The sequence below is a fragment of the Cajanus cajan genome, chromosome 11, assembly GCF_000230855.2.
Source record: "Cajanus cajan strain Asha chromosome 11, NIPB_CcT2T_4, whole genome shotgun sequence".
NCBI lineage: Eukaryota > Viridiplantae > Streptophyta > Magnoliopsida > Fabales > Fabaceae > Cajanus > Cajanus cajan.
This window is the reverse complement of record NC_138527.1, coordinates 2,654,493-2,679,770: the sequence shown is the minus strand read 5'-3', so window position 1 is coordinate 2,679,770 and position 25,278 is coordinate 2,654,493. Positions and strand designations below refer to the sequence as shown.

General features: G+C 30.8%; 2 protein-coding genes across 2 annotated transcripts; one reads left to right on the top strand and one right to left on the bottom strand.

Annotated features, from left to right (window-relative positions):
• Positions 1 to 693: 693 nt before the first annotated feature.
• Positions 694 to 2,969, bottom strand: LOC109790535 (putative glucose-6-phosphate 1-epimerase). The gene has a single exon (XM_020349719.3). The coding sequence runs from the start codon at positions 2,570 to 2,572 to the stop codon at positions 1,526 to 1,528; it is 1,047 nt and encodes a 348-aa protein (XP_020205308.2). The 5' UTR covers positions 2,573 to 2,969; the 3' UTR covers positions 694 to 1,525.
• An 11,221-nt stretch (positions 2,970 to 14,190) lies between these two features.
• LOC109790537 (protein indeterminate-domain 5, chloroplastic) lies at positions 14,191 to 23,844 on the top strand. Its single transcript, XM_020349722.3, has 4 exons — positions 14,191 to 14,866; positions 15,272 to 15,668; positions 18,168 to 19,228; positions 23,460 to 23,844. Exons 1-3 carry the CDS (start codon positions 14,716 to 14,718, stop codon positions 19,216 to 19,218), a joined length of 1,599 nt encoding a protein of 532 aa, XP_020205311.1. The 5' UTR covers positions 14,191 to 14,715; the 3' UTR covers positions 19,219 to 19,228; positions 23,460 to 23,844.
• The last annotated feature ends 1,434 nt before the right edge of the window (positions 23,845 to 25,278 follow it).

Here is a 25,278-nt window from a genome sequence, read left to right as displayed (position 1 = left end):
ACCTCAAATAAAATTGATAATTATTGTTATATAAAAGAATAACAATAAAGGATGAGATATTTTGGTTGTGTTGAGAAACCATAAACTTTCAATACTAACAAGTTATAGTAAATAAGGGAATAAGGACAAGACATGCATAGCAAAAAATCACAAAGTCACTAAAAACCTAATGTGTGTTTGTGCAAATAAGGTGGTATAGTGCAAATCATGATTGTTCCAATATATCTAATATAGACATTAACGAAATCAATGTCATGTAACTTGTCATGTATTCTTGTACTAATTTAAATGTTCTAAAGACAAGATTGTGCAATTAAGGAAAACAACACCACCGCCGTAACTCCATTTTCATGCACAAGTAGTGATGATGTTATTTTTTTTCCTAGTTGGATGTAAAGAACCATTTTGTTAGTTTCACATCAATATGAATATAAAAAAAATACTACTACATGTGTAGTCATTTATGTCACAAAAACAATTTTCCAAGATTATTGCATAACCAATGTAGTCTAAAACAATATGCAAGATATGTAATTTATATTGAAAAATGCATCTAACTCTTTATTTAACATTATATAAAAGTGAATCACAAGTTCTTTTGTAAAATTTGTTATATAAACTAAGAAATGCAAAACCAACATATGACATGATTTCTGAATGAATGTTATAAATTATTCAATGAATTTTGTACAAATTATCCCTTCCTAAAAGAATGTAACTTTACAATGTATAAGCTGAAATGAACAATTATTTTTATGAATTTACTTTAGAAACAATTTTTGTACAATTTCTAATTTAATGGAAGAAATACATTTTTGTGCAATTTTGCAGAAAAAGATAAAAGAAAAGGAAATATAACATAACTCATGGTCATTCCAAAAATTTGGTTCTTTACCATGGACTTTAATAAAATTTATGTCATGTAATTTATCTTGAATTCTTGTTTTTGTAAAAAGAAAGGGTGTAGACAATAGGAATGCCAACTAGAACACCAATATAATGGTTACTCCTACACAAAATAAAAAATTACACAATAGAATGTCCTATAATCCTCAAAATTCAACAATCATCTTTTATTATCAATAAAGGAAAAAATCAACAATTGTTGTTCATAGAAGAAATCAACATATACAATATAAGAATGAAGAAGACAACACAAAGATAATAGTCAAGAAAGAGAATACTCCACAATGATAATTCTTTTACCCCCACATATTAGGTACATATATGGTTAGGAACAAATTTTATGTATTTTTTTTTTATCAAAAAAGAATCTTCCTAACCATAAACTTTTCAAAAGTTAACTACAAAAGTTCATGTACATCATCACTTATATGCAAAATACTAAAAATGAGTTTAATCTTAAATATACTCATCTTCCAATACACTTATCAACTTAGATGAGTTCTCTTTTATTAACATACATGCTAGTGACTTTATTTGGTTACTAAGTTTCCACAAATTAACTACCACTTGCTAAAAATGAATGCTTGGTGGTTTATTTTTGTTAGTATATGCTTTTAGATCAAGAAGATAGGACAAGAGAGAACTCCAAGCGACCTGTCCATTCTTCACCTGGCTTCAAAGTGATTGGATTTTCAACTGATGCACCATCAACACATAGCATATGCTTGTAGTCATCATCCCCAAAATCTACTATGGCCTTGGATTTTCTTTCCCCAGGATTCCAAACAACAATATCCGGAAATCCATCCTTTCTTATCACAAATGTTCTCTTCTTTTGATGATCTAGAATAGCTACCATATTATCAGTATCAATATAAACTCGATCGACCTCGGATTCAAATGTCAAAGCACCTCCTTGTTCTGTGAAACGTTGGTTCTGCAATAGGTTGTCTACATAGTTAAGAGTTTCCAACCCTTCCACCCTCACTTCACCGATGTCAGAGACAGAGAAATATGTATGGTATGCAATTGAGAAACTAAATTTGCTACTATCAACATTCCTAATGCGAGATATCAAAGCCAAACTGCCATCTGCTGCCAAAGTGACCCTTATGCGAAACTCGAAACCATGTGGCCATATTTTTAAATCATCTTCTGGGGTTGGTCTTAGCACAAAGTCAATAAACGCTTTTCCATTGAAATTTCCTACAAGTGGTGGAGGATCTTTCTCATAAAACCATATTTTTTTCATGGCAAATCCATGTTTCTCTAGTGTTCCCTGGTTCCCAAACTGTGGGAAACAAATTGGAATTCCTCCCCGCACTGGATGTGGATAATCAAACACTGCCTTGCTACTCATGAAGAGTAACTCCTCGTCGCGTTCTGTTTTCCAAGAAATAACTTGTGCTCCTTGAATACTAATTGTTGCCGAAGCTCCACGACCATTTTGAAGAACAAAGTGGCGAATTCCATTTATACCATTCTTCATCTCAACCGATGGTGTTATTGGTGCTATTGGCGATGATGACGATGATGATGTTCTTGATGATGATGGTGATGCTCTTGTGTTTAGCGATGATGATGACGATGATGACGATGATGATGACGATGATGATGACGATGATGATGTTGATGATCTCCTACTACTCTCTTCAAGGCTTCTCATTTTTCATTCAAGAACAGAAATGATATCTAGAGTGTTTCTCTTTCTTTGAAAATTATGGACGTAAAAAGTGACTTAACATATGCTAGTAAAACTAGAAAGAAGGGTTGTAGGTGATTTCTTTCTTTCTTTAGAATGATGGAGTAAAAGATATACTCTTTACTCTCTCTCTCAACTGTAATGACATTTTCCTTATTCTGTTACTATGCCTAACAGAATTCCTCAACAACTCTCAACTAATGGGATCATATGCCATGTGTACATCATGTGATCCTCATCATTTTTCTACAACGTAACACACCGATAGTCGTAACTAGTATAATATCACTCAATTGCTTTAGCATTTTTTAAATAAATACTTAATTTATTTAATATAATCTACGTATATTTATAATTATAAATTATTTTTACGAATTGAGATATAGTAAATCAGTATATATATATATAAATAAATAAATAAAAGTATTATCTCACTATTTAAAATTTGTGTATCTGTCATTAATTATGCTATAATATTGATATAATTGATATAAAATTTGCTTAATAGTACATGGATTAAATTGATTGATATTTGGATAGAATTAACATTATTTACTTATGAGATAATTTGAATAGTCACATCACCTGAAAAGAAATATGATTAACAAGAAAAATTTAAAAGCATAATATTAAATATGGTTAATAGTGTGTGAAATTCTAATATGCTAATAGACTAAAACAAATATTAATTAGGTTTTAAAAATTTTAATATAATATTTTTATCAACAAATTTAAAATAATTTATTTTCATAAATTAAATATCTTAAATGTGAATTTGCATTTGCATGGGTCATTTTGGTGTTTATGTTTATTTGAAATACACTTGTTTATAAAATTGAATTTTTATAGAGACAAACAATTAATTAATCTATTTGGTTATAGTTCCACAAATATTTTTTATTTTATTTTGGTTAAATTGTACTTTTAGTTTCATTATTTTTATTGATTCATAATTTTGGTTCTCCTATTTTAAAATAAAGATCTTTAGAAAGGATTTAAAATACATAAAATTATTTGAAAATTTTAAGTTTAAAAAATTATAAAGAATTTAATTTTTTTCTGAAATTAAATGAAAAAAAATTCAACTATTTTAGAACTATATTGTTGATAAAAAAGGTATTAATTTTTAATATATATAATTTAAAATCATTAATTTAAATATAAAAATTAAATTAGACACAAACTATAGAAATATAGTAATATTTTTTTTCTTTCATTTTAATCTCTAATAGACTATTTATATTTTAGTAGCATATAAGAATAGTTATTATACATATATTATCTTCACTATGTGAGAAGATTATGACCAAATTATTAATTATTAAATTTTTTAAGGTAAATATTTTTTTTCTTCACGTAATCGTGCATTATTAGCTAATAATAGAAAATATTATTTTGTATAAAAAATCTAAGACCTTATTTATAATATCTTTTTTATCAAATTATTTAAAGCATTTGAATGCAGTATCTGTGATTTTTTTTATAGGATAGTTTTTCATTAAATGAAGTTGTTTTAAATCTATTTATACGTTTAAATATTTTTACCATTTTAACCATCTTGAAGTTGCTACAGCCAATAATTTCACTAGCTAGTGTCACTATTGGTTGCAGCGACCTATTAAACGGTGCACAATGTTGATAAAAAAAAAATTTAATTTTTTTTTATTTTAGATTATTACGAGTCATAGTTACACTTTAAAAAAAAAAAATTTAACACGTGGTGTGTTCTAACTAGAGGCAGGTATGATCATATTGTGTGACACTATGACTCATAACAACTTGAAGTCATTATATGTCATAGCAACCTTATTGTTTTCTTAAAAAAAATGTAAAAACATTGTAAGTTGTATTAAAAAAATAATATTTTTATCAGATTAATTATTATAATTTTTATTTAGTTATTATATATATTCTTTATTTTTTAAAAAAATAAATCTATTAATTTTTTTAAAAATATATTTATAATTTGTTTACATTTTTTTCTAATAATAATTTATTGATATTGTTACAAAATTTATAAAATAATTCTTTTGATTTATTTTAAAAAATTAATATCTAAAATTTTTATTTAGTTATGTACCTGTCTAGGATACACTCGTAGTCTTCTAGGTGGTGAAGGGCCGAATGAGTACTCCAATAGAATATTTCGGTGAAGGGGTTGGTACCTGCAAAAGGCACTCCAACGCTCAAGTCAGGACAAGCATGAATATCTAGGATAATTAATGAAGAGTGACGTTACCTTTTGACTTGAGCTATTATACTGACATTTATGGGCCCTGACCTCTCTGGGCCCTATGACAAGATTACCATATTAGGTAATACGCCTCTAATCGGCTTATCAATGTGATTAACTCTTAACTCTTGATTAAGGATAATTCTTGTCCCTTGATTAATGATAGTTCATATTCAATAGGTATCCAATGGCCGATCAGCCGTCGGCCACCTGGTTCGGCCCTTCAGGTGCCGATTGGGTGTCGGCCACCTGGTTCGACCTTTCAGGTGCCGATCGGGTGTCGACCATATGGTGGCCGAAAGGCCTTGCCAGTACACTTTCCCCCCAGCCTTGGGGAAGGTGTACCTTCTTCAAGGATATAGCGGTTTAAGGTATGGGAGAAGTTGAAAGGTTAGGGTCATCTCTGCCATTGGATCTTGTAGATTTATTGGTTTAGGGTTTTAAATATTTGAATTTTCCCGCCTTTTTCCATGGCTATATATAGCATTGTGTGGTAGGGCCTCTCACGCGTATCGCTTTCAGCCGAGTAGTATCATTTGAGCAAATCCGATCCAGCAGCACGCGCCGAGTGATCGTTTCAATCTCAGCTTTCTGGTAAGTTTTATTGGATGGCTACTGCTTCCGAGAGCTCTTCGGCGAGTGGGGTTCGGTCATCATCGTCCGAGGGGTCGTTGTCTAGGGCTTCGGGGCCGTTGCGTAGGGAGACGTCGTCGCCGAACGGGGACAGGTCTAGCGAGGACGTGAGTACTTCCGAAGAGACCTCAACCAATGGGAGTGAAGAGGTGCCGATCCGAGTCAAGCGTGTTTCCAATCGGCAAAAGTATGGACCTTCCGAGGTACCTGGGTACGCGTGGGTCAATGGAGAAGTGACTTCCTACTATTCTCGCTATCGAGATACCACTATGATAACCAACTTATTGGGGTACACCAAGTGTCTATATTTCAACTCTGGCGAGAATCCGTATCCGATTGGCGTGCTTGCTTGCCGAAACAACGCATTTCCCGATCCGGACGTGGTGTGCTTGGACAAGCAAGCCGATAGGATGGCCTCGTTCTACATTTATGATTGCCTTCTGCGAGATCTTAAGGTGAGACTACCATTTGATGAGTTCACTATGGGAGTGCTTAAGGTCTTAAACGCTGTGCTGACCCAACTACACCCGAATAGCTGGGCCCAACTTCAAGGTTTCAAGCATCTATGCCTATACACATTAGGCCTTCACCCCTACTTTTTATCTCTTTCTATTCGTCCCGCCCTTCGGATTTGGCCAAATGGGTGTCTCTTAGCCGAGTAGGGTCTCGGCAACTATTGGATAGCTTTACGTCGTCGTACAAGAATTTTAAAGCGGGATTTTTCCGAGTGACCATTTGTCCGAACGGGAGGCGTTTCTTCTTCGGGGCCGACGAAAAGAGCTTTTTTCCGTTGTACTGGACCTGTGCCCCTCGGCCGTATGATGTAGTGCCGGATGAGATGCTCACAACCGAAGAGCAAAGGGATTTACAATTTTTACTTCAACTTCCTAGGCGTTTGCCGACTAAGTCTTTAATAAACGTAGTTGAGTCTTCCTGATGGGAGAATGATTTGATAGGTATGTAACTTTCCTATTTCGGCCTTTAAGTAAATTCCTATTGATGTTTACTTGTTTATTGGTGCAGGAATCATGGTGACAAGTGGTGCCGATGAGTTCAACATCCACAATCTTTTGGCTGGCCGGATGCAACAGGCTAGGGCTTCGGGGGTTATGGGCAGTTCGGCGCTTGCCCAAACGCCTCGTCCAGAACAAGATGACCGAAATCTGCCTACCCCGGACCGAAAATGCAGAAAGGCGAGGAAGGGGAAGGCGGTTATTCAGGAAGGGCCGAAGCGAAAAAGTAATGAGGAGAGGCCGGAAAAAACCAAGAAATCCAAGCACTCAGTGTCCTCCCCGGGTGGGACAATTATTTGTGTGCCCCCCATGCTAATGTCTAGGTCCTTTCTGAGTGAAGAAGTCACTGCCGAGTCACTGGTTCGGCCAAATGCAGTCTCGGATCATGGCCACGAGTAAGGATAAAACATGCTAAACAGTGAAATATCGTAAAATAAAATCTTTGAAAGGCCAAATATAAGGATTGTTACATTAATAAATTTATTATAAAAAAAAATTATAATTTCCGACGGGTAAAAAAAGGGTTGTAATATTAATTTAGAGGCAGTTGGTGCGACAGTTGATGAAAGGGTTGCAATGTTAATATAGAGGCATTTGGTGCGATAGTTGATGAAACGGTCGCAATTCCAATTTTGCGACGGTTTGTGCAACGGTTCTGATAACCGTCGCAAAATTGCCTGGTGACGGACAATTCTGCGACGGTTCCCAAACCGTCGCAATGTTGTCTTTGCGGCAGTTCTAACCGTCGCAATGTAGGCCATATAACCGTCGCAAAATCGTCATTTTCTTGTAGTAACTTGAGTTGTTATAGTTCATAGTAACACTAACAAATAACTCTAAAAATATAAGTAATTTGAAAACAATCTTATTTATCTAGAATGTTTGAAAAATAACCCTTCAATAATAAAAAGTCATATTAGTGAGATAGTTATTATTAACCAGTTATTATTTAAGTAACTGATATATTTACATTTGTAGTTTTTACATAAATTTTTTGAATAATCTACAGTTGAATAGGTGATGCAACAATTGACTTGTTGATAATCAGTAATTACTAACACTAGTGGAAATAACCCTTGGAGAACGGCCTGTACAACTTGGAGAACGGGCCGTTCTCCATGGAGAACGGCCCGTACTCCCTGGAGAACGGCCCGTACTCCTTGGAGAACGGCCCGTTCTACCTGGAGAACGGCCCGTTCTCCTTGCAGAACGGGCTGTTCCAGCTTCGAAATTTTTCCAAACTTAACCTACAATGAAAATTGAGACGAGAAAAGCATGAAAAAACGAAAAGAGACACAAAAAGAACATAAGCAGACGAAAACGAAAACAAAATTTACCTAGAGACTTTAGAAAATGAGAGAGATTAAAGAAAATGAGAATGGAGGGGAATATAAAAGATTTCTGACGATACTTTTAAAATCGGTTAATCAAGAACCGATTTTGTATACTACATACAAAATCGGTTATGAGAGAACTGATCTTAAAAATGATACTTTTAAGATCGGTTAAATTTTAACTGATCTTAAAAGTGTTTATATTATTTACAAAATTGCCATCACGTCACTTTTAAGATCGGTTACCTTGTAACCGATCTTAAAACTCCGATTTTAAATTCAATTTTTGCACTAGTATAATCAATTAATAATTAACAAGTGTCGTTAATCGTGTAAAAGAATGATAATTATCACATAATCTATAATATATCATAAGAATGATTGTTCTATTTAGTGTACACATATTTTAGATTATTCTATCTTTAAATTTTTAAATAACAAAAATAATATTAAAAATTAATTATTTTTATAAAGTTAAAATTCAAACTCATCAAGACTTTTAGTTTTAAAGATAAAATACAATATCAATTATATAAAAATCAATTAAAACCATAAACACATATATCATGAGAACAATGACTATATAATAATTTTTGGTTGAAGAGAACAATGAGTGGGGTTGGCTTCTTCTACTGTACCACACACCTCCATTCATCTAGAGGTAGAATAATGAAATGCTGTAGTAATACCTCAAAAACATTATATACATATATTCAGCTGGATGGATCCATTTTAACAGATAAATGTGTATTAGTCCTTCACAAATGAGTAGGTTGGTTAGAAAAAACATTAACAGTTGCACGTATATATGTATATATGGTGGTTAGAGGGTAAGTTCAAAATTGTAACTACTAGTCACGTCTAATCTAATCTCACTCCATGCCATCCACATACAAAATTAGACCTTTATCTGATTATTTATATTATATATGAACCTCAAAAATCTTATTTATGGTTAACCTGTCATTATTTCAAAGAATGACAGCTGCCTAACAACTATTGGTATGTTAGTTGAAAATTCGTGAATAAAATATAGTTTTAAAAAGGAGCACAAAAAGAGTTGAATGTTTGAATGAAAGGAATGAGAATTTCTTGGTAAAGTTAATTTTGGAACAAATTGAGTATATGCTAATAACCATCGTTTTCAAGACCCCATAATTTCACTTTATTCAGTTCCATAGACGGTGATTATTTTCCACACGATATCCACCGTCAGAATTCAGCTGTATCTTGAAAGGAAAAGACAATTAAGCTGTGACTATATATAACAACTACACTCTAATTCTCAAAATGTCCCTGAGAGACTAATTTGTTAATCCAGAGTGGTTGGATCAAGTCCAATTCAGATTCCCCTTTCCTTTTTCATTCACTCAAATTTTAAATTAGTGTGTGCCAAAATCACCCTTCACTATATTAATATATATATATATATATATATATATATATATTATAAAGTATCAATATTCTCTATACATGTACATGATGACAATATATTGAGATAAAAAGTTAATTCTAAAGATTTATTAGAGAATTTAACACTTCGTCTATATATATGATAAAGAATAAACTCTTATATGTTAAATAAATTTTTTTCTTAACAATGTTTTAAGGACTTGATTTTAGGAGATTTTATTAAAGTTTTTTTATCTAATTTTATTTTATTATTATAATTATTTATAAATTAAATTTTAATATTTTAAAATTAAATATGAATAAATAAAAAAAAATTATTCTATAATATAAATCATTTATCATAAATATAATTTATATATTTAAATATATTATTTATTTTTATATATAATTTATTATAAACTTTACTTATATATAAATATTAATTATGTTGATGTTCTAAAACATATAATGTGATTACAATTTTTTTTGTTGTTGCATTTTTTACATATATCTTCTATTGAGAACCATTTTGTTCAAAATGTATGTAAAATTAGACCAGAGTATTTCTTGTTTATATATTATTATTATATAATGTTTGTTTTATTAATATTAAGTGTTTAGATGCTTGTAAAATCAGACGCAAGTATTACTTGCTTATTGTTGTGCCCAAAGAGTGGGTATCCTCCAAAGTCCCACATTGGAGAGTCTTGAAGGGAGGAATGTTGTGCCCAAAGTGTGTGGGTATCCTCCAAAGTCCCACATTGGGTAGTTTTGAAGGGAGGAATGTTGTGCCCAAAGTGTGTGGGTATCCTCCAAAGTCCCACATCGGATAGTTTGTGTTGTGCCAAAGTGTGTGGGTATCTTCCAAAGTCCCACATTGGGTAGTTTGAAGAAGGGTAGTGGTAGATTACTACTATAAATAAAGGGTGAGGGTTTGTGTTTAATAACCACAACAACATAGGTTCCAATGGGTGTATTGGGGACTTGGGTAGTTGTGTGTCATGAGAGGGTTTTCAAGTTTTTCCAGAAAACTTGTGTATAAAGGTTTCCAAGTTTTTCCAGAAAACTTGTGTGAGAGGTTTTGCAATTTTGTCCTTGTAAAAATTGTTAGTAAAAATTTGTTTGCGGATGTAGGCAAGAAGTGCTGAACCACGTTAATTCTTGAGTTTGTTTTCTTTAATTTGTTTCTCTTGTGTGTGCTTCCGCTGTTGCAGTTTTTATTTTCCCTCTGGTACCCAACAGTGGTATCAGAGCCGCTGGTTTGATCGGGTGACCGGCTCGATGATGGAGCAGTGTACCAGGGAGGAAGAGAAGCAGTGTACCGAGGAGGTCATATGGAGGTGGGTTTCCAAGTTTAGCCAGAAAACTTGTGGGAAGGGGTTTTCAAGTTTTACCCATAAAACTTGTGAAGAGAAAGAGGGTTTCCAAGTTTCGCCGGAAAACTTGTGGGAAGGGGTTTTCAAGTTTTACCCATAAAACTTATGAAGAGAAAGTGGGTTTCCAAGTTTCGCCAGAAAAACTTGTGAAGGGAGGAATGTTGTGCCCAAAGAGTGGGTATCCTCCAAAGTCCCACATTGGAGAGTCTTGAAGGGAGGAATGTTGTGCCCAAAGTGTGTGGGTATCCTCCAAAGTCCCACATTGGGTAGTTTTGAAGGGAGGAATGTTGTGCCCAAAGTGTGTGGGTATCCTCCAAAGTCCCACATCGGATAGTTTGTGTTGTGCCAAAGTGTGTGGGTATCTTCCAAAGTCCCACATTGGGTAGTTTGAAGAAGGGTAGTGGTAGATTACTACTATAAATAAAGGGTGAGGGTTTGTGTTTAATAACCACAACAACATAGGTTCCAATGGGTGTATTGGGGACTTGGGTAGTTGTGTGTCATGAGAGGGTTTTCAAGTTTTTCCAGAAAACTTGTGTATGAAGGTTTCCAAGTTTTTCCAGAAAACTTGTGTGAGAGGTTTTGCAATTTTGTCCTTGTAAAAATTGCTAGTAAAAATTTGTTTGTGGATGTAGGCAAGAAGTGCTGAACCACGTTAATTCTTGAGTTTGTTTTCTTTAATTTGTTTCTCTTGTGTGTGCTTCCGCTGTTGCAGTTTTTATTTTCCCTCTGGTACCCAACACTTATATGTCATTATGAGAATTATGTCTCAAATTTATTAAGCGCGTGTTTGAAATTGCTTTATCAATCAATTAAATGTACAACATATGATACAAAAGTCACACTTTTACAAGTTTCTAGACTTGTGTTCGGTCATACGTTATAAAGACATGATTTTTTTACTTCTAAACCAAAGTTACTTGTGGTAGTTTAATTTCTCCATTTTTTGACGTGATTAAGAAAACGCAGTGTGAAAGAAACATACAATTCATCTATTATAAATTTAATATTAAAATAAGAAGAAAAAAAAACATGAGTGAATAATGTGTATCCAAACACACCATAAATAACGTGAATTTTCTTGTCACAACTAAACACACATGTAGACATCTATTTCAATGAAACTTCAAACTTTGATTTGCACATTAGGAGTGACTAATTTATTTCCAAACTCAACTCCCAATCCCATTGATTTTATATTTAGTTTAAGTGATATAAATATATATATATATATATATATATATATATATATAAAAGGAAACTAATATTTATTTTATATTTTTTTAATAATTAATTAAAAGCAGAAATTAATATAAACACTTTAATATATTAAGGGCCAGTTTAATTATTAGTTTTTGTAAATGATGAAATTACATGATTCTAAAAAATAAGAAATACAAGAGGTAATAGGACAAAAAAGAAAAAAGAAATCTAAAGTGATTGTTGTAAAAAAAAGAAGGTAATTTGTAATAGGCTTAAATATGTTTTTAGTCCCTCAAATTTAGGGTAAATCTATTTTTGGTCCCTCAAATTTAAAATTGTTATTTTTAGTCCCTGTAATTTAAAAAAAATTTAATTTAGTCCTTATATTCAAATTTTGTTAAGAAATTTATCAAACATTATTGCATAAAATCTACCTATTGGTGTCCCTATTAGTGAAAATATTACATTAAATCCGGTTGATATTGCATAACTATCTTAATTAGTCATTTTCAAATATGTTATTGGTGACCTAAAGGACTAAAATAAGATTTTTGAAAATTACAGGGACTAAAAACAACAGTTTTAAATTTGAGGGACCAAAAACAAATTTATCTTAAATTTGAGGGACTAAAAATATATTTAAGCCTTTGTAATATTATTCCATGTCCCTCCCTGATGTGACTTTGGGGAAGTACCAGCCAGGCATTGCATTGCATCATTGCATGCAACCCAAGGCAGCTAAACACAACAAAGGTAGGTTCAGAGGCCTTTTTTGCCCTTTCCATGTCAATGTCCCTAAACGGCAATGCCACAGTACACTGCTTCTGCTGAATTTCAGACAACAGTTTCGTTCAGTCTCTTCCCCAATCAATCCTCAGGTGCTTTCCACTGCCATAAAACTAATTATTTATATATGTACATCAAGTAACTATTCAAAATTTATTCATTAATTTCCTTTCTTTAACTTTAATTAACTTTGTTTTATTTCCATCATAGCTTATTCATTATAATTTCTGTTAGTTTAAACACTAGAGACTAGTCCTTTAACTAAAGATTTAGTTTGAGTATTCCATATAGAAATATAAGCATGAGAAGAAGTTTATATCCTTAAATAAATTCATCTGACTTAATTTAAATTAGTAAGACCAACACAAATGATGACCATTAAGTACTACTAATTTGAAAAGAAAAATTTAATTAATTTTATCACTTTTATTGTTTGAAATAGGTGGTAAAAATATTTGTATCCCTAAATATTTATGAATAAAATTCATCACGAATAATAAATGGATATTTATAAATAATAGATACAGATATTTTTTTACTTGTTTATAAACGAGATGAAAATGAGTACAATAATATTTATATTTATAGATAATTACTAAATAATATTACTTAAGTATTTATATTTTTATCTTAAATTTTTTTATATTATTTTAAATATTTCAAAAAAATTATCATTAATTACAAGTTTAAAAATTAAATTCAATTATTTATATTTAATATTTCAATAAACTTAACATCAAATATAAGCTTAAAATTATTTATCATATTTTTTTCTAAAAATAATTCATAAATATTTATGAATATTTGTAAATATTTATAAAATTTACAGATACTTATTAAACAAATACCTACACGGGTATGAGAGTAGTATAGATATCCTACTATCCGCTTCTATAGACCCATTGCAATCTCTAATCCAAGATTTTTGTATTAGAAAATTACATATTAAACTTCAATTAACTCTGAGTAGATTTATATAAAAAAAAAATTTATAAACATAGTTATGCTTATAAATAAAGTTTTAAAAATATTAATTAAAGATTAATTTATATATATAATTTTTGTTGGTCAATTATTATTTTTTTTTAAAAATCGATAGTAGAAGTAATAGTTAGCTCTGTGTTTCAAAATAGGTTTGAGCCTTGGTTAGATAAGTTCATTTATAAAGATATACAACTCTCTTAATACTTATTGTTATTTATAAAATTCAAATTAAAGCTTAATTTTGAAGAAAATAAACTTTTTTTTATCAGTTCCGGCATTGTAATTGCTATCTAATTTTACATATACGGTTTATATATGGACCAATTTATGTGTAGATACATACACAGACGCGGTTTCAGTTCATCAACTTATAATTTATTTTTGCTTATGAAATTTTTGTAGGGCCCAGTGGGGCTAGTTGATCAGTGAAAGTTTGTCTGGGAGTGAGTCAGAATATGCGAAATAAGAGAGAGAGAGAGAGAGGTATAGCTGTTTCATGCTGCTTACACACATCCCATGTCGTTATGTGGCTAAGGATTGGGTCCACAGAGCCGTAGGCCTTTCTCTCTCTCTCACACATCAATTTTTCATATTGAAAATTTTCATTTATTGCTGAAAAGCATTGAGCACAATCTGGAAAAAAGTTTCAAGAGAGAAAAATAAATAAAATTAAGTAAAATGGTGTGTGCCTATGTGTTGGTGTATCTGCATGACACCAAATCAGTGGAAGAGACTCACAAAACCACTACCTCAAAATTTCTCATTTAAAACAAGCCAACTTGGGAGGAAATTAACATATCAAGTGGCCATGGGGGGCTGATTTCCCTTTTCTCCCTCTTCAATTCCTATCTCTCTCTGCTTCAAAAGTTTTCTTTTTTTCTTCAAAAGTTCTTCCCTTTATGTTTCCCTTCCACTTCTCTGTAAGGTCAAAGGGAATTCAGATTTCTTTGCCTTTGAGCTTTGAGATTGGGGATAAGAATTGAAGGACTCAACAACTGCATGTGGGTTTTCCAGAATTCTGATTCATGTGTGAGGTTTGGAATCAAGGAGGGAAAAGAAACACTCACTTCCTCTGAAGCAGAAGATATTGTTGACACACACTTTGAGAAGATTTAAGGTTAATTATATATAGAGGGTTTGCTATTTATAAGACATGGCAGCACCTTTTTCTGCAGCGTCACTCTTTGGAATCAGAGAAGAGGATCAGAATCAGACGAAGCAGCAGCATTCCTCAACACCATCATCATCAACCACTCCAGCTGCACCACCCCAGAAGAAAAGGAGAAACCAACCTGGAACACCAAGCAAGTATCTTAAAAATTTTATATATAAAAAGAAAAATTCTAATCTTTTATTCATTTCCCATCAATTAAATGAAATGATTTTCTCCTTTTCTGGTTTAATGTCTGCAAGCATTTATTAGGCCACCCGTTATTAGTATAATTATTTTCCACTGATGCAATTCCCTATCTGGGATGGGGAACCCTAATTCCTAACTTTGAAACATAAATGTGAAATGGAATATAGAAATTAAATGGGTATAGCCGTATGGTATGTCTTTGAGATTAACCTTAGCTTTGGTTTGTCTTCAAGCTTTAACAAAAATTAATTTCTTTCTTTTTATAGTTTTTTCTAATCTTGTGAATTTTCTAATAAATTTGCTTGGCATTATTAAAAAAATGAAAAAAAATTGTTGAATTATTCTGCAGATCCAGATGCAGAGGTGATAGCACTATCTCCAAAGACGCTAATGGCAACAAACAGGTTCATATGTGAAGTGTGCAATAAAGGGTTCCAAAGGGAGCAAAACCTACAGCTGCACAGAAGAGGACACAACTTGCCTTGGAAGCTAAAGCAGAAGAGTACAAAAGAGCCAAAGAGAAAGGTTTATCTGTGTCCGGAGCCCACATGCGTTCACCATGACCCTTCAAGGGCTCTTGGAGACCTCACTGGCATCAAGAAACACTACTCTCGCAAGCACGGTGAGAAGAAGTGGAAGTGTGACAAATGCTCCAAAAAATATGCTGTTCAATCTGATTGGAAGGCACACTCCAAAACCTGTGGCACAAGAGAATATAGATGTGACTGTGGCACCCTCTTCTCCAGGTATGTAATACACTAAAGCTTCACAACTGATGTGCCGAATTAAACAAAAAATTCTTTTACTCATAGCGTGTGTTTGGTTCTATATTTCACATCGAAAAACTATTAAGTATAAGTGTATAACTCTTTCACATGTCAGACATGATTTTATATTATTTGTTAACGGATTTTCAAACACACATGCATTTAACATTTTTCAGTTTTGCAATTGTGGTTGCTTGTTAGAGGGTTAGCATGGGTGATGATGCAATAGAGGGAAGAAGTACTAGTGTTTGGTTTGATTTAGGTTAGTTTGGTCTGGGGGTTAAGGCTTATTAATATTAGATTCTTCAAGTGACTATAGAGAGGAAAAGGGCTTAGATGCTTTCTTTTTCTATTGAGTTTGGTTTGTTTCCAATTGATTCAGATTCTGTCCTCTCTTTCCCTCTCTCGTATGGTTTCCTTTGTCATCTTTCTCTTATATTTGGTACGATGGCCAAGTGAAGTGGAAGGAAACATCCCCCCACGTGAATAATCTCTCAAAATCAGAAAAATGGCACACGCAAGAACAGTTTACGCCACCCTCCTCTCTCTCTCTCTCAGTCACAAAAAATAAAAGATAGAAAAAATAATTATAAAATTAAAACAACTCCAATTTTCTCATTTTACATAAAAAAAGGAGTACAGCTGTTTTTGCCCATATTTATTTTATTTTATAATGGTGGCTTGATTGTTTACACTTGAAAATCTTATATACTTATTTCTTACACATATCTATTTGTGTTTGGAAGCAAATTTCTCTCTCTTTACATTCATGCATGAGTGTAGGGCTAACAGGAAGTGTTTTCCTTTATTTTTCATATTCACGTGCTGTTTTTTTGGTGTGTTGAAGAGAAGGGGCCTAGTGCAGTGTGGTATTGTTACCCGGTTTGTTCTCTTGTGAATTGGCAAGATGTGTTCAGTATACTGCACTCTTGCAGGTGCTCCTTTTTATGATAACGTCAGGGCCTAACAAACTCCCTTATTTTCTGCTTCTTTTCTTTTTTCTTTCACATTATTTCATGTTAAACTTAGTGGTCTTGCTTCGTTCACAACTTCAGTCAAAACAAGTACGCATATTTTGGTACCTAACAAATGAACAGAAGGAAATTATATATTATATTAGTATATTATACATATATTTTCCCAGACATGTAGAGAAAATTTTTAATCCGTTTGAACACAAGCCTTCAAGTGATTATAATTGATAACTTTCGCAAACTTTATGCACATTCTCTGGTTTCTTAATTTATTCAGCATCAGTTTCTTGAAATGGAGCATTTAATTAATTTTGACTAGTCTTTTAGTCAAGTTTTGGTTAAGTTATTTCACCTACATCGTTCTTATCTAAGTTGTCTTTTTCGCCGTTTTAACATATTTTCTTAATCACCTGAAGTGTCATTCACATTGTTCTTTTCTTTAACTACTCGTTTCATATGTACACGCAAATATTTGTCCTCGGGCTCATTATGATTTATTATTGTCTTTTATGTTAAGATTTTCCTTTTAGTGATTTTGTTGTCTTTTACTAGGGAATGTACCAAGTCCTCCTTCTAGCAATCTATCTAAATTTCAGGGATCTGTGACAGTAGTAACAGTTTTCATAGCCAACTTATTTAGGGGATTTCACCATGTGATTATTTATTTACTTCTTAAGATTAAATATAGTAAAAATATCTTATCATTTTCCAAGAGTTAGTTCAACTATATGCATAACATTTGACTAAACTATTTGTTATTTATTTGAATAATTTAAATTTTTATACCAATTCTAAATCCCATTTATGAAGGAAAAGGATAAATGAGAGTGTAGGGATAAGTATAAAATAATTGAGTGTGATACAAACATTATTCAAACTCAATTATAAGAACTTATCACATAACGGCAGTTATATGACTAAACCGACAATGAATTAAATAATATTTTAACAATACATAAAGTCATCAGTTTCTGTAATTCTCTAGTCAATTATTTATTTTTTTAAAATGTTTTGTTAAATAAATATGAACCTATTTTTGATGATGTTTCTATGAGGAACTTTTGGAATATCACAGAGATATTAATTTAATTAAACCTTTTCAGTTACTAGGCAAAAAACAACATTTTATTTGTAATATTTGTAAATTGGTAAAAGAAAAAAAAATGGCCCCTGACTCAATTAATATGTAAATAAATATAAATTAAACTATTGAATTATCTTAAAAGAATCTGGTAAGTTACTATACAAATTACAATTTTAGCTGCTCAACCAAACTCTTCTTTCACCCACTTCTATTTTAATATATAGTTTAGAGAAATTTTACGGAACTTTGAGGTTCGATATATTATTATATTGAGGAATTCTATTTCTTCAACTATATATTAGTCCAAAAACTAACTGTACTAAAAATTTTAAATTTCTGAGTAACGCTGTACTTTATTATTACCTGATAATTGTGATATATATGTCAAAGGATTAATTGTTTGAGATGTATTTACTGCAGACGTGACAGTTTCATCACCCACAGAGCCTTTTGTGATGCATTGGCACAAGAAAGTGCAAGGGAGCCACCCAACCTGAGCAGTGCCATAAGCAACCAACTATATGGGAACAGTAACAACATGTCCTTAGGCTTATCCCAAAACATGTCCCTCCAAGACCAAAACACACAATCTAGTGACCTATTGCGTTTTGGCAGTGGTGCAAGAACTGGTCAATTTGACCACATTCTGCCACCAACCCTTGCCTCACCCTTCAGACCATCCTCACACCAAACCATGCAAACCCCTCCATTCTTCATGCCATCAGAATCAAACCAAAACCAAAGCCAAAACTACCATGACCACCAACAAGGGTTAATCTCAAACAAGCCTTTCCAAGGACTAATACAATTATCTGACCTCAACAACAATATTAATACCCCTTCTGGCTCCAACCTCTTCAACCTTCCCTTTCTATCCAACCGAGCCAACAACAACAACAACAGCAACTTCTCTGATCAGGAACAACACTTCAACACTACCGAAGGCTCCAATTTCTTCTCAGAAAGCACCATCATTGGCACTGATGATCACCAAACAAGCTCCACCACTGCCCCTTCTCTCTTCAGCACCTCTCTTCAAAACACCACCAACTTTTCCCACATGTCCGCAACCGCACTGCTTCAGAAAGCTGCTCAAATGGGTGCTGCAAGTTCCAGCAACAACAACACCAACACCAACACCAACACCACCAACACCAGTGCCTCCTCTCTTCTCAGAAGCTTAGCTTCCAAATCTGATCACAGGCCACTCAGTCCTGCAAACTATGCAACCATCTTCAACAACAGCGTTCAAGAAATGATGAACATTCCGGGGTTTGAAGCGTATGATCATGGCATGAACAAAGAACCGAAACTGAGCGTTGGAGCCTCTGATAGGCTCACGAGGGACTTTCTAGGAGTTACACAACAACAACAACAACAACGTGGGTTCAACATGAGTTCTTTGGAAGCAGAGACAAATAATGCTGCGCCGTCAGGTCAATCTTTCGGAGGTGGAGGGAACTTTCAGTGAAGTACAAAAGGTACGTTAACAGATATAGTTTCTGACCTTTCACAAAATCATTATTGTCTACATAATTAAAGTATGATTACGCACTAAATATTGTAATGCATGATGATCTTTTTTTATTTTTTTTAACCATTTATAAATGCATATCTTAAAAATATAAATTCAAATTAAAAAATGTTTTTAATTATTCTATTTTGATATTTTATAAAACTTTTTCTTTTTTACATATTTGTCTATCTTAGACCTTTTGACTGAAGTTAGACTATTTAACACGTGATAAAATACATTAAATAAAGCTTCATAAGTGCCTTCCGATAAAATTTTCACTAGACAACTCACTATTACTTAATATTTTTTTATGTATAACATCATTCGTTACAATTATACCTCTCTCTCTCTCTGTCTTGTTTTTCTTCTCTGTCGAAGTTGTAAACATTTTCATGAAACTGTGAAAGAATATTTTTGATTCGAAAAAAAAAAATGGGGCATCAGCTTTTCAAATTTTCTTTGAGAAAAAGGGGAGTGTTCTGATCCTGACATGTTGTCTTGCATGGAGTGGACAGCGATGTGTTGCAGAATTTTGTTTCTTCTATTGTCTTCTCCTTTTCATTTCGATTCATTTTTGGATATTTTAGTATATGGGTTGGCAGAGTCACGAGTGCCCTTCAACCTAATTGGAGGGGCATGGCCGAACATATCCATGCTCCTATCAACTTTGATGCCATCAATTTTCGGTCTCTTTCTTATGCGTCATTTTCTGTGTTTCAAGTCACAATTAAAGCCAGCTTAAAAATAACGCCATGAATAAAGAAAAATCAAAATACAAATAAACTTTAATTTTATATTGTTATAAAAATTTTATTCACTAAAAGCCACAACTTAATTATTTGATTATATATTATTTTATTTTTTTGGTTTTATATAATGCATGTGAAAAATCAATAAACAATAAATAACAATAAAGAAATTTTAATTTTATTTATTAGAAAGTATAAAATTGAGATATTCTTTTTTGTCATATTATTAGACAAGTATATTATATTTTAAAATTTTAAAATTCTATGAAAAATAACTAAAAAAAATAACTAATTATTTAGTTCATTAATCAATACTATTTATACTGCTATATATATATTAATTTAGATTTAAATTAGTTTGTTTAAAAATTTGAAAAGTGGTGAGAATAATAAATACACTATTAATTGTTAAAAAGGATTAATGATATTTTATCATTTAAAAAAAATTCTATCAATATGTGTTGCGTCTAGTAATAGGTAGTCAAGTTATATATATATATATATATAGGCATAGGCAATATCATATATATTAAAATATTCATCTAGAAGTAACACATCATAGACAGTGTCTCCTTGATAGAGAATCCCACATTTATAATGTGGATAGTACAATTACCTCCTATAAAAGGCATCTATAAAATAATAATTCATTTATGAGAGAAACTTAAATTGATGAATTTTAATTTTATAATTAGAATTATTATATTTAAAATACATACACTAAAATAGGGCTATTTCAAATTAATTAGAGGGATTTTTTTTTTATCAGTAATGTAATAATAAATTTATAGGTAGATAGATAGAATCTTCTATAGTAGATTGATAGAGTAAATACTAAAGAGTGAAGTTAGTCCCTAAAAATAAAAAATAAAAATATTACATGAGACGTTACTAAAAATTGTGATCAATCGGTTAAAGGAGTATATATAACGGATTTAGGCACTAATCTATCTGATAAAATTCATAATTAAAAAAATCATATTTTTAGGGGTGCACGTCATAGTTTTTTTTTTTTTTTTTTTCCTGTAGGAACTAATATGTTTAATTCTACTCTTTTTTTAAACTAAGGTCATGAGGAATTGCTTAATATTTTTCATTTTAATCACCAAAATTTTATTAAAATTAAGAATGCTATATATATAGAGAGAGAGGATTACATTACATCAGTTGATATAAATATCGATATACTTTTACTATTCAATAGTTATTATAAATATATTAAAATAAACTCTTGTTTATTTCAACTTAATTTGAAAAAATAACGTCTATTTGTTTAAAAAAAACTTGGTGAAAAGGTTTTTTTTTTTTTTTTTTTAATTAAAATATGTATATAAAGTGCTGAGCATTTTTTCATTGCTTATGTTGAATTAATTGGTAAGATTTTGTATAAAGGATTAGTAAATTCGTACGGGCTTTTTGCATTTGGGGTGATGATTAATTTAAAGTAGAGTTAATGATGATAAGTTTATTATAATATATTTTATTTTTTATATATAAAAATGTTGACAAACGGATCCATGGGATGGGAATGAAATGGAGAATGGAGTGAATATTTTAACAATTTGTATATATTACTCAAATTTGATCAAAGTGTCCATCTGATCAATTTGATCAGACAGCCAGTTATTTATTTTCATTATTCAAATCTCAGAAGAAAAAGATAAAAAAAATAAAAACAGATCTAGCCTCCTTCTATCTGAGATTAATTAAGGGTACCGCAAACCTTTAGTGTCAGTCAATATATTTTGTTTTATCTCGTGTCTTTTTATTTATTTATTTATTATTTATGATTCCATATTTTTGTCCCTCATCGTAGATAATATCTCTTTACATGTCTTGAGATTTGTTGACTAAATTATCTAATAGGACTAATTTATTTTGAAGTCGTTTATAATTTGCCTTAATGATATACTCTACTTTTTTTTTTACACCTTTATATTTATTTTGTTTTCTTGCAATTTTTTCTTTTTTATCTTCAACTATTTTACACTTCCATGTGAAAAAAAAATAGCCTTGACTAAATAATAGTTATTTTTCTTAATTATAGTCTTATTAAAAAAAACCAATAGTTTATAAGATTTAAAATAATAAATAAGAGAGATAAAGATGCATTAAAAGGTTATAAATAATTATAATATAAATAAAATACACTTAAATATGTTTTAGTCCTTTAAGTTTAGGATAAATTTATTTTTATCCCTCAAATTTAAAATTATTATTTTTAGTCTCTATAATATTTAAAAAATTTATTTTAGTTCCTTAAGTCACCAATATTATATTTGAAAATAAAAAAATTGAGATAACTATGCACCATCAACTTAGTTTAATATGATATTTTCTCTAACAAAGATATTAATAGGTAGATTTTATACAATAATATTTTATAAATTCTTTTAAAAAATTGAATATAAAGATTAAAATAAAATTTTAAAAAATTACATGATTAAAAAAATAATTTTAAATTTGAGAGACTAAAAATAAATTTATCTTAAATTTAATGAACTAAAAACATATTTAAGTTATAAAATATTAATTAACTTAATTAATATGTGCAAAGAGATAATATATCTGATAGTCCTATATTCAACAATAAAACCAGGTGTTTTTAAAGCTCAACCAATGATTTAATCATAGTTAAATTTTGATTAAATCGACATTGATAAAATAATAATAATAATAATAATATTTAAATAATATATAAAATAATATTACATAAATATAATATCATAATTTTATAATACTAAAATTAAAATAAAACATCATTTTATATATATATATATATATATATATATATATATATATATATTTAAGTACATATATAATATATATGAAAAATTATAAGTCAATATAAATAACTAAATTATATCTTTATAAGAAAATTATTAAAAATAGTAAATAATATAATTTATTATAATTTATAATTTTATTAAATATATTTATTTATTTATCATAAAACGTATTCAAAATAATTTTAAAAAATAATTTTTTGAAAAAGAGAGGTTCAACCCGACTTCTGAAACCATTTTAAATTGATTCATCCAATTTTTAATCGATTTTTTCACACTCCAATTTTGTGGTTCTTTCAGATTAATAGTCTAACCAGTTTTGGATCCAACTAATCTAACGGGTCCAGTTTTTACGGCACAAGTAAAACCTGATTCAAATTCAATGAATTGGAGGATCATGCATATTGCTCGATCATAAAGGCATTCTATTCTTTGTCTTAAATAACTTCCATCATCTCATCTTAATATTACAAGTTGAATGAACTGCAAACAGTTTACTGAAACCTTAACCACGTTTTTAAGTGTGGTGACATGAGCAAGAAACAAAGCTTTGAGAAGCTTACTTAGTTTTATTTTTCGAAACTTTGTGTTTTGTTATCATGATAGTAGTCTAATTATTATCTGTTAACAATTACATTTATTGGAATTTTGGTTTTTGCAGGAATGTCAACTTGTTCCATTGAAAATTGACTAATTAGTCCATCAGTTTCGGTTTTCGGGAGCAACATATTTTGTGGAAGCATATTGGAGTTTCTGTATAGAGCTAGCTAGAATCAAGATTTTCAAACAAATGAAAATTGACTTCCTTGCATCATCATACTGTGGAAGCATAAGCAAATTTGGTATTAGGATTTCAAACAAAACTTGTTCCAAAATTTTCATGGTATAACTCAGTAGATTTTCAGCTTTCGAAAAAAGAAAAAGAAAAAAAGATAATTAAGTAGATTCTGTTATTAGACAATGCTTTGATATGTAAATGGCCAGGAATACCAGTCATAACGCTTTATATGCCATTGCGATATATATAAAGCAACTTCGTTTCTCTATATATCTAGAAAGGAATCATTCTTAGCCGAACCAATCCAAATTAGGAGGCTTTAGGAAGTCATTAGTAGAGAGGTGCAAAGCGTATTCGTCTCGAGCATATTTTGGAATAATGGAGAGAAGAAATTGCTACTAAAATGAAAGAAAAGAAAATGGCATTTAACATGGCCTAATACATGGTTGGTTTTCTTTCCTACCTGTTTTTCGATTTGAAACCCCCTTTTTTTATTTTACAATTTTATATTTATATTTGAGAGAATTTTTATTTAGGTACATAATTTAGTAGTTTAATAATTTGGAATTCAATAATTATAAAGCACGCATACTAAATATATTCAATAAAAGAGAAAATTCAAACACAATTTCAAATAAATAATATAAAAATAAATATCAAAAGTTGTCCTATGCAAAGGGAAAGTACAATATAAATAATAATACTAGGTAAAGATATATATGAGTGATTTTATATTATACCTTAGATTTAAATGGTGGATAATACATATACTTAGCTAATTTATTCTGGGATTTAGATATTTATTGGAAAAATAGGGATAGTAACGATGGAGCTCCAATACTAAATCTAGACCAACATTTAGAAACTTATAAGCTAGTACGACAGGTATATGAATGATTTTAGGTTATATCTCAAACGACAGGATTTACAGGTTTGAACATTGCGAAAAATTTAAGTTTTATTCACTAGATATTAGTAATGTATACAGTGAAAAAAAATTATTCTGTTAAGTCAAACTCATAATTTACTTTTTATATGATATCTAAGTCATCAATGTGGTGTTAATTGGAATAGTTTCTTACATTTTTACAAACTTCCGGTGTCACTTTAGACAAGAACTGTGTGGCAGGTGTGTTTAAGAGATAGGGGGATTGTAAAAGAGGTTGAATCAAATAATACGGATTGGCTAGCACCTATAAACTGAAGGAGAATATAGCAACACACTTTTTAATATATTTTCTTTTTTAAGCAATGGCAATGAAAGAACCTTGATGTTAAAAGGCAAGTCCATATACGGTGGAAAGGTTAGGAAGAGCAACTTTTGGGACTGCAAAATCATGTACATTTTAATGGGGACAGGTGCATGCATGTCTAGATACGTGGGTTTGGATAGTATTGGTCAAAACAACGTCTACGGAAGCTATCTGTTAAAATGTGATACAAACTTTTAGAATAAGCTAGAATATTCTAGAAAAATATATAAGTATATGCTAGTAACTACTAGATACAAATTGTAGAATTATGTAGACAATTATATATAGGTAGAAAACTTTAAAAATAGATATATCTAAAATCTTCTACATAAAACATGAATGTGGTGTTGAGGCCTATAAATATACCTTATATCCAACACTTGTATTCAAACAACTAGTAAGTCATTTCCACTACTCAAATCTATTCCAACTATTCCTCTAAGCTAGTT

Bases quoted from the DNA above. Each gene is read 5' to 3' on its own strand.
- LOC109790535 (XM_020349719.3), bottom strand. From the start codon at position 2,572: ATGAGAAGCCTTGAAGAGAGTAGTAGGAGATCATCAACATCATCATCG.
- LOC109790537 (XM_020349722.3), top strand. From the start codon at position 14,716: ATGGCAGCACCTTTTTCTGCAGCGTCACTCTTTGGAATCAGAGAAGAG. The intron at 14,867-15,271 runs GCAAGTATCTTA...ATTATTCTGCAG, and splicing joins AAACCAACCTGGAACACCAA to ATCCAGATGCAGAGGTGATA. The intron at 15,669-18,167 runs GTATGTAATACA...TATTTACTGCAG, and splicing joins TGTGGCACCCTCTTCTCCAG to ACGTGACAGTTTCATCACCC.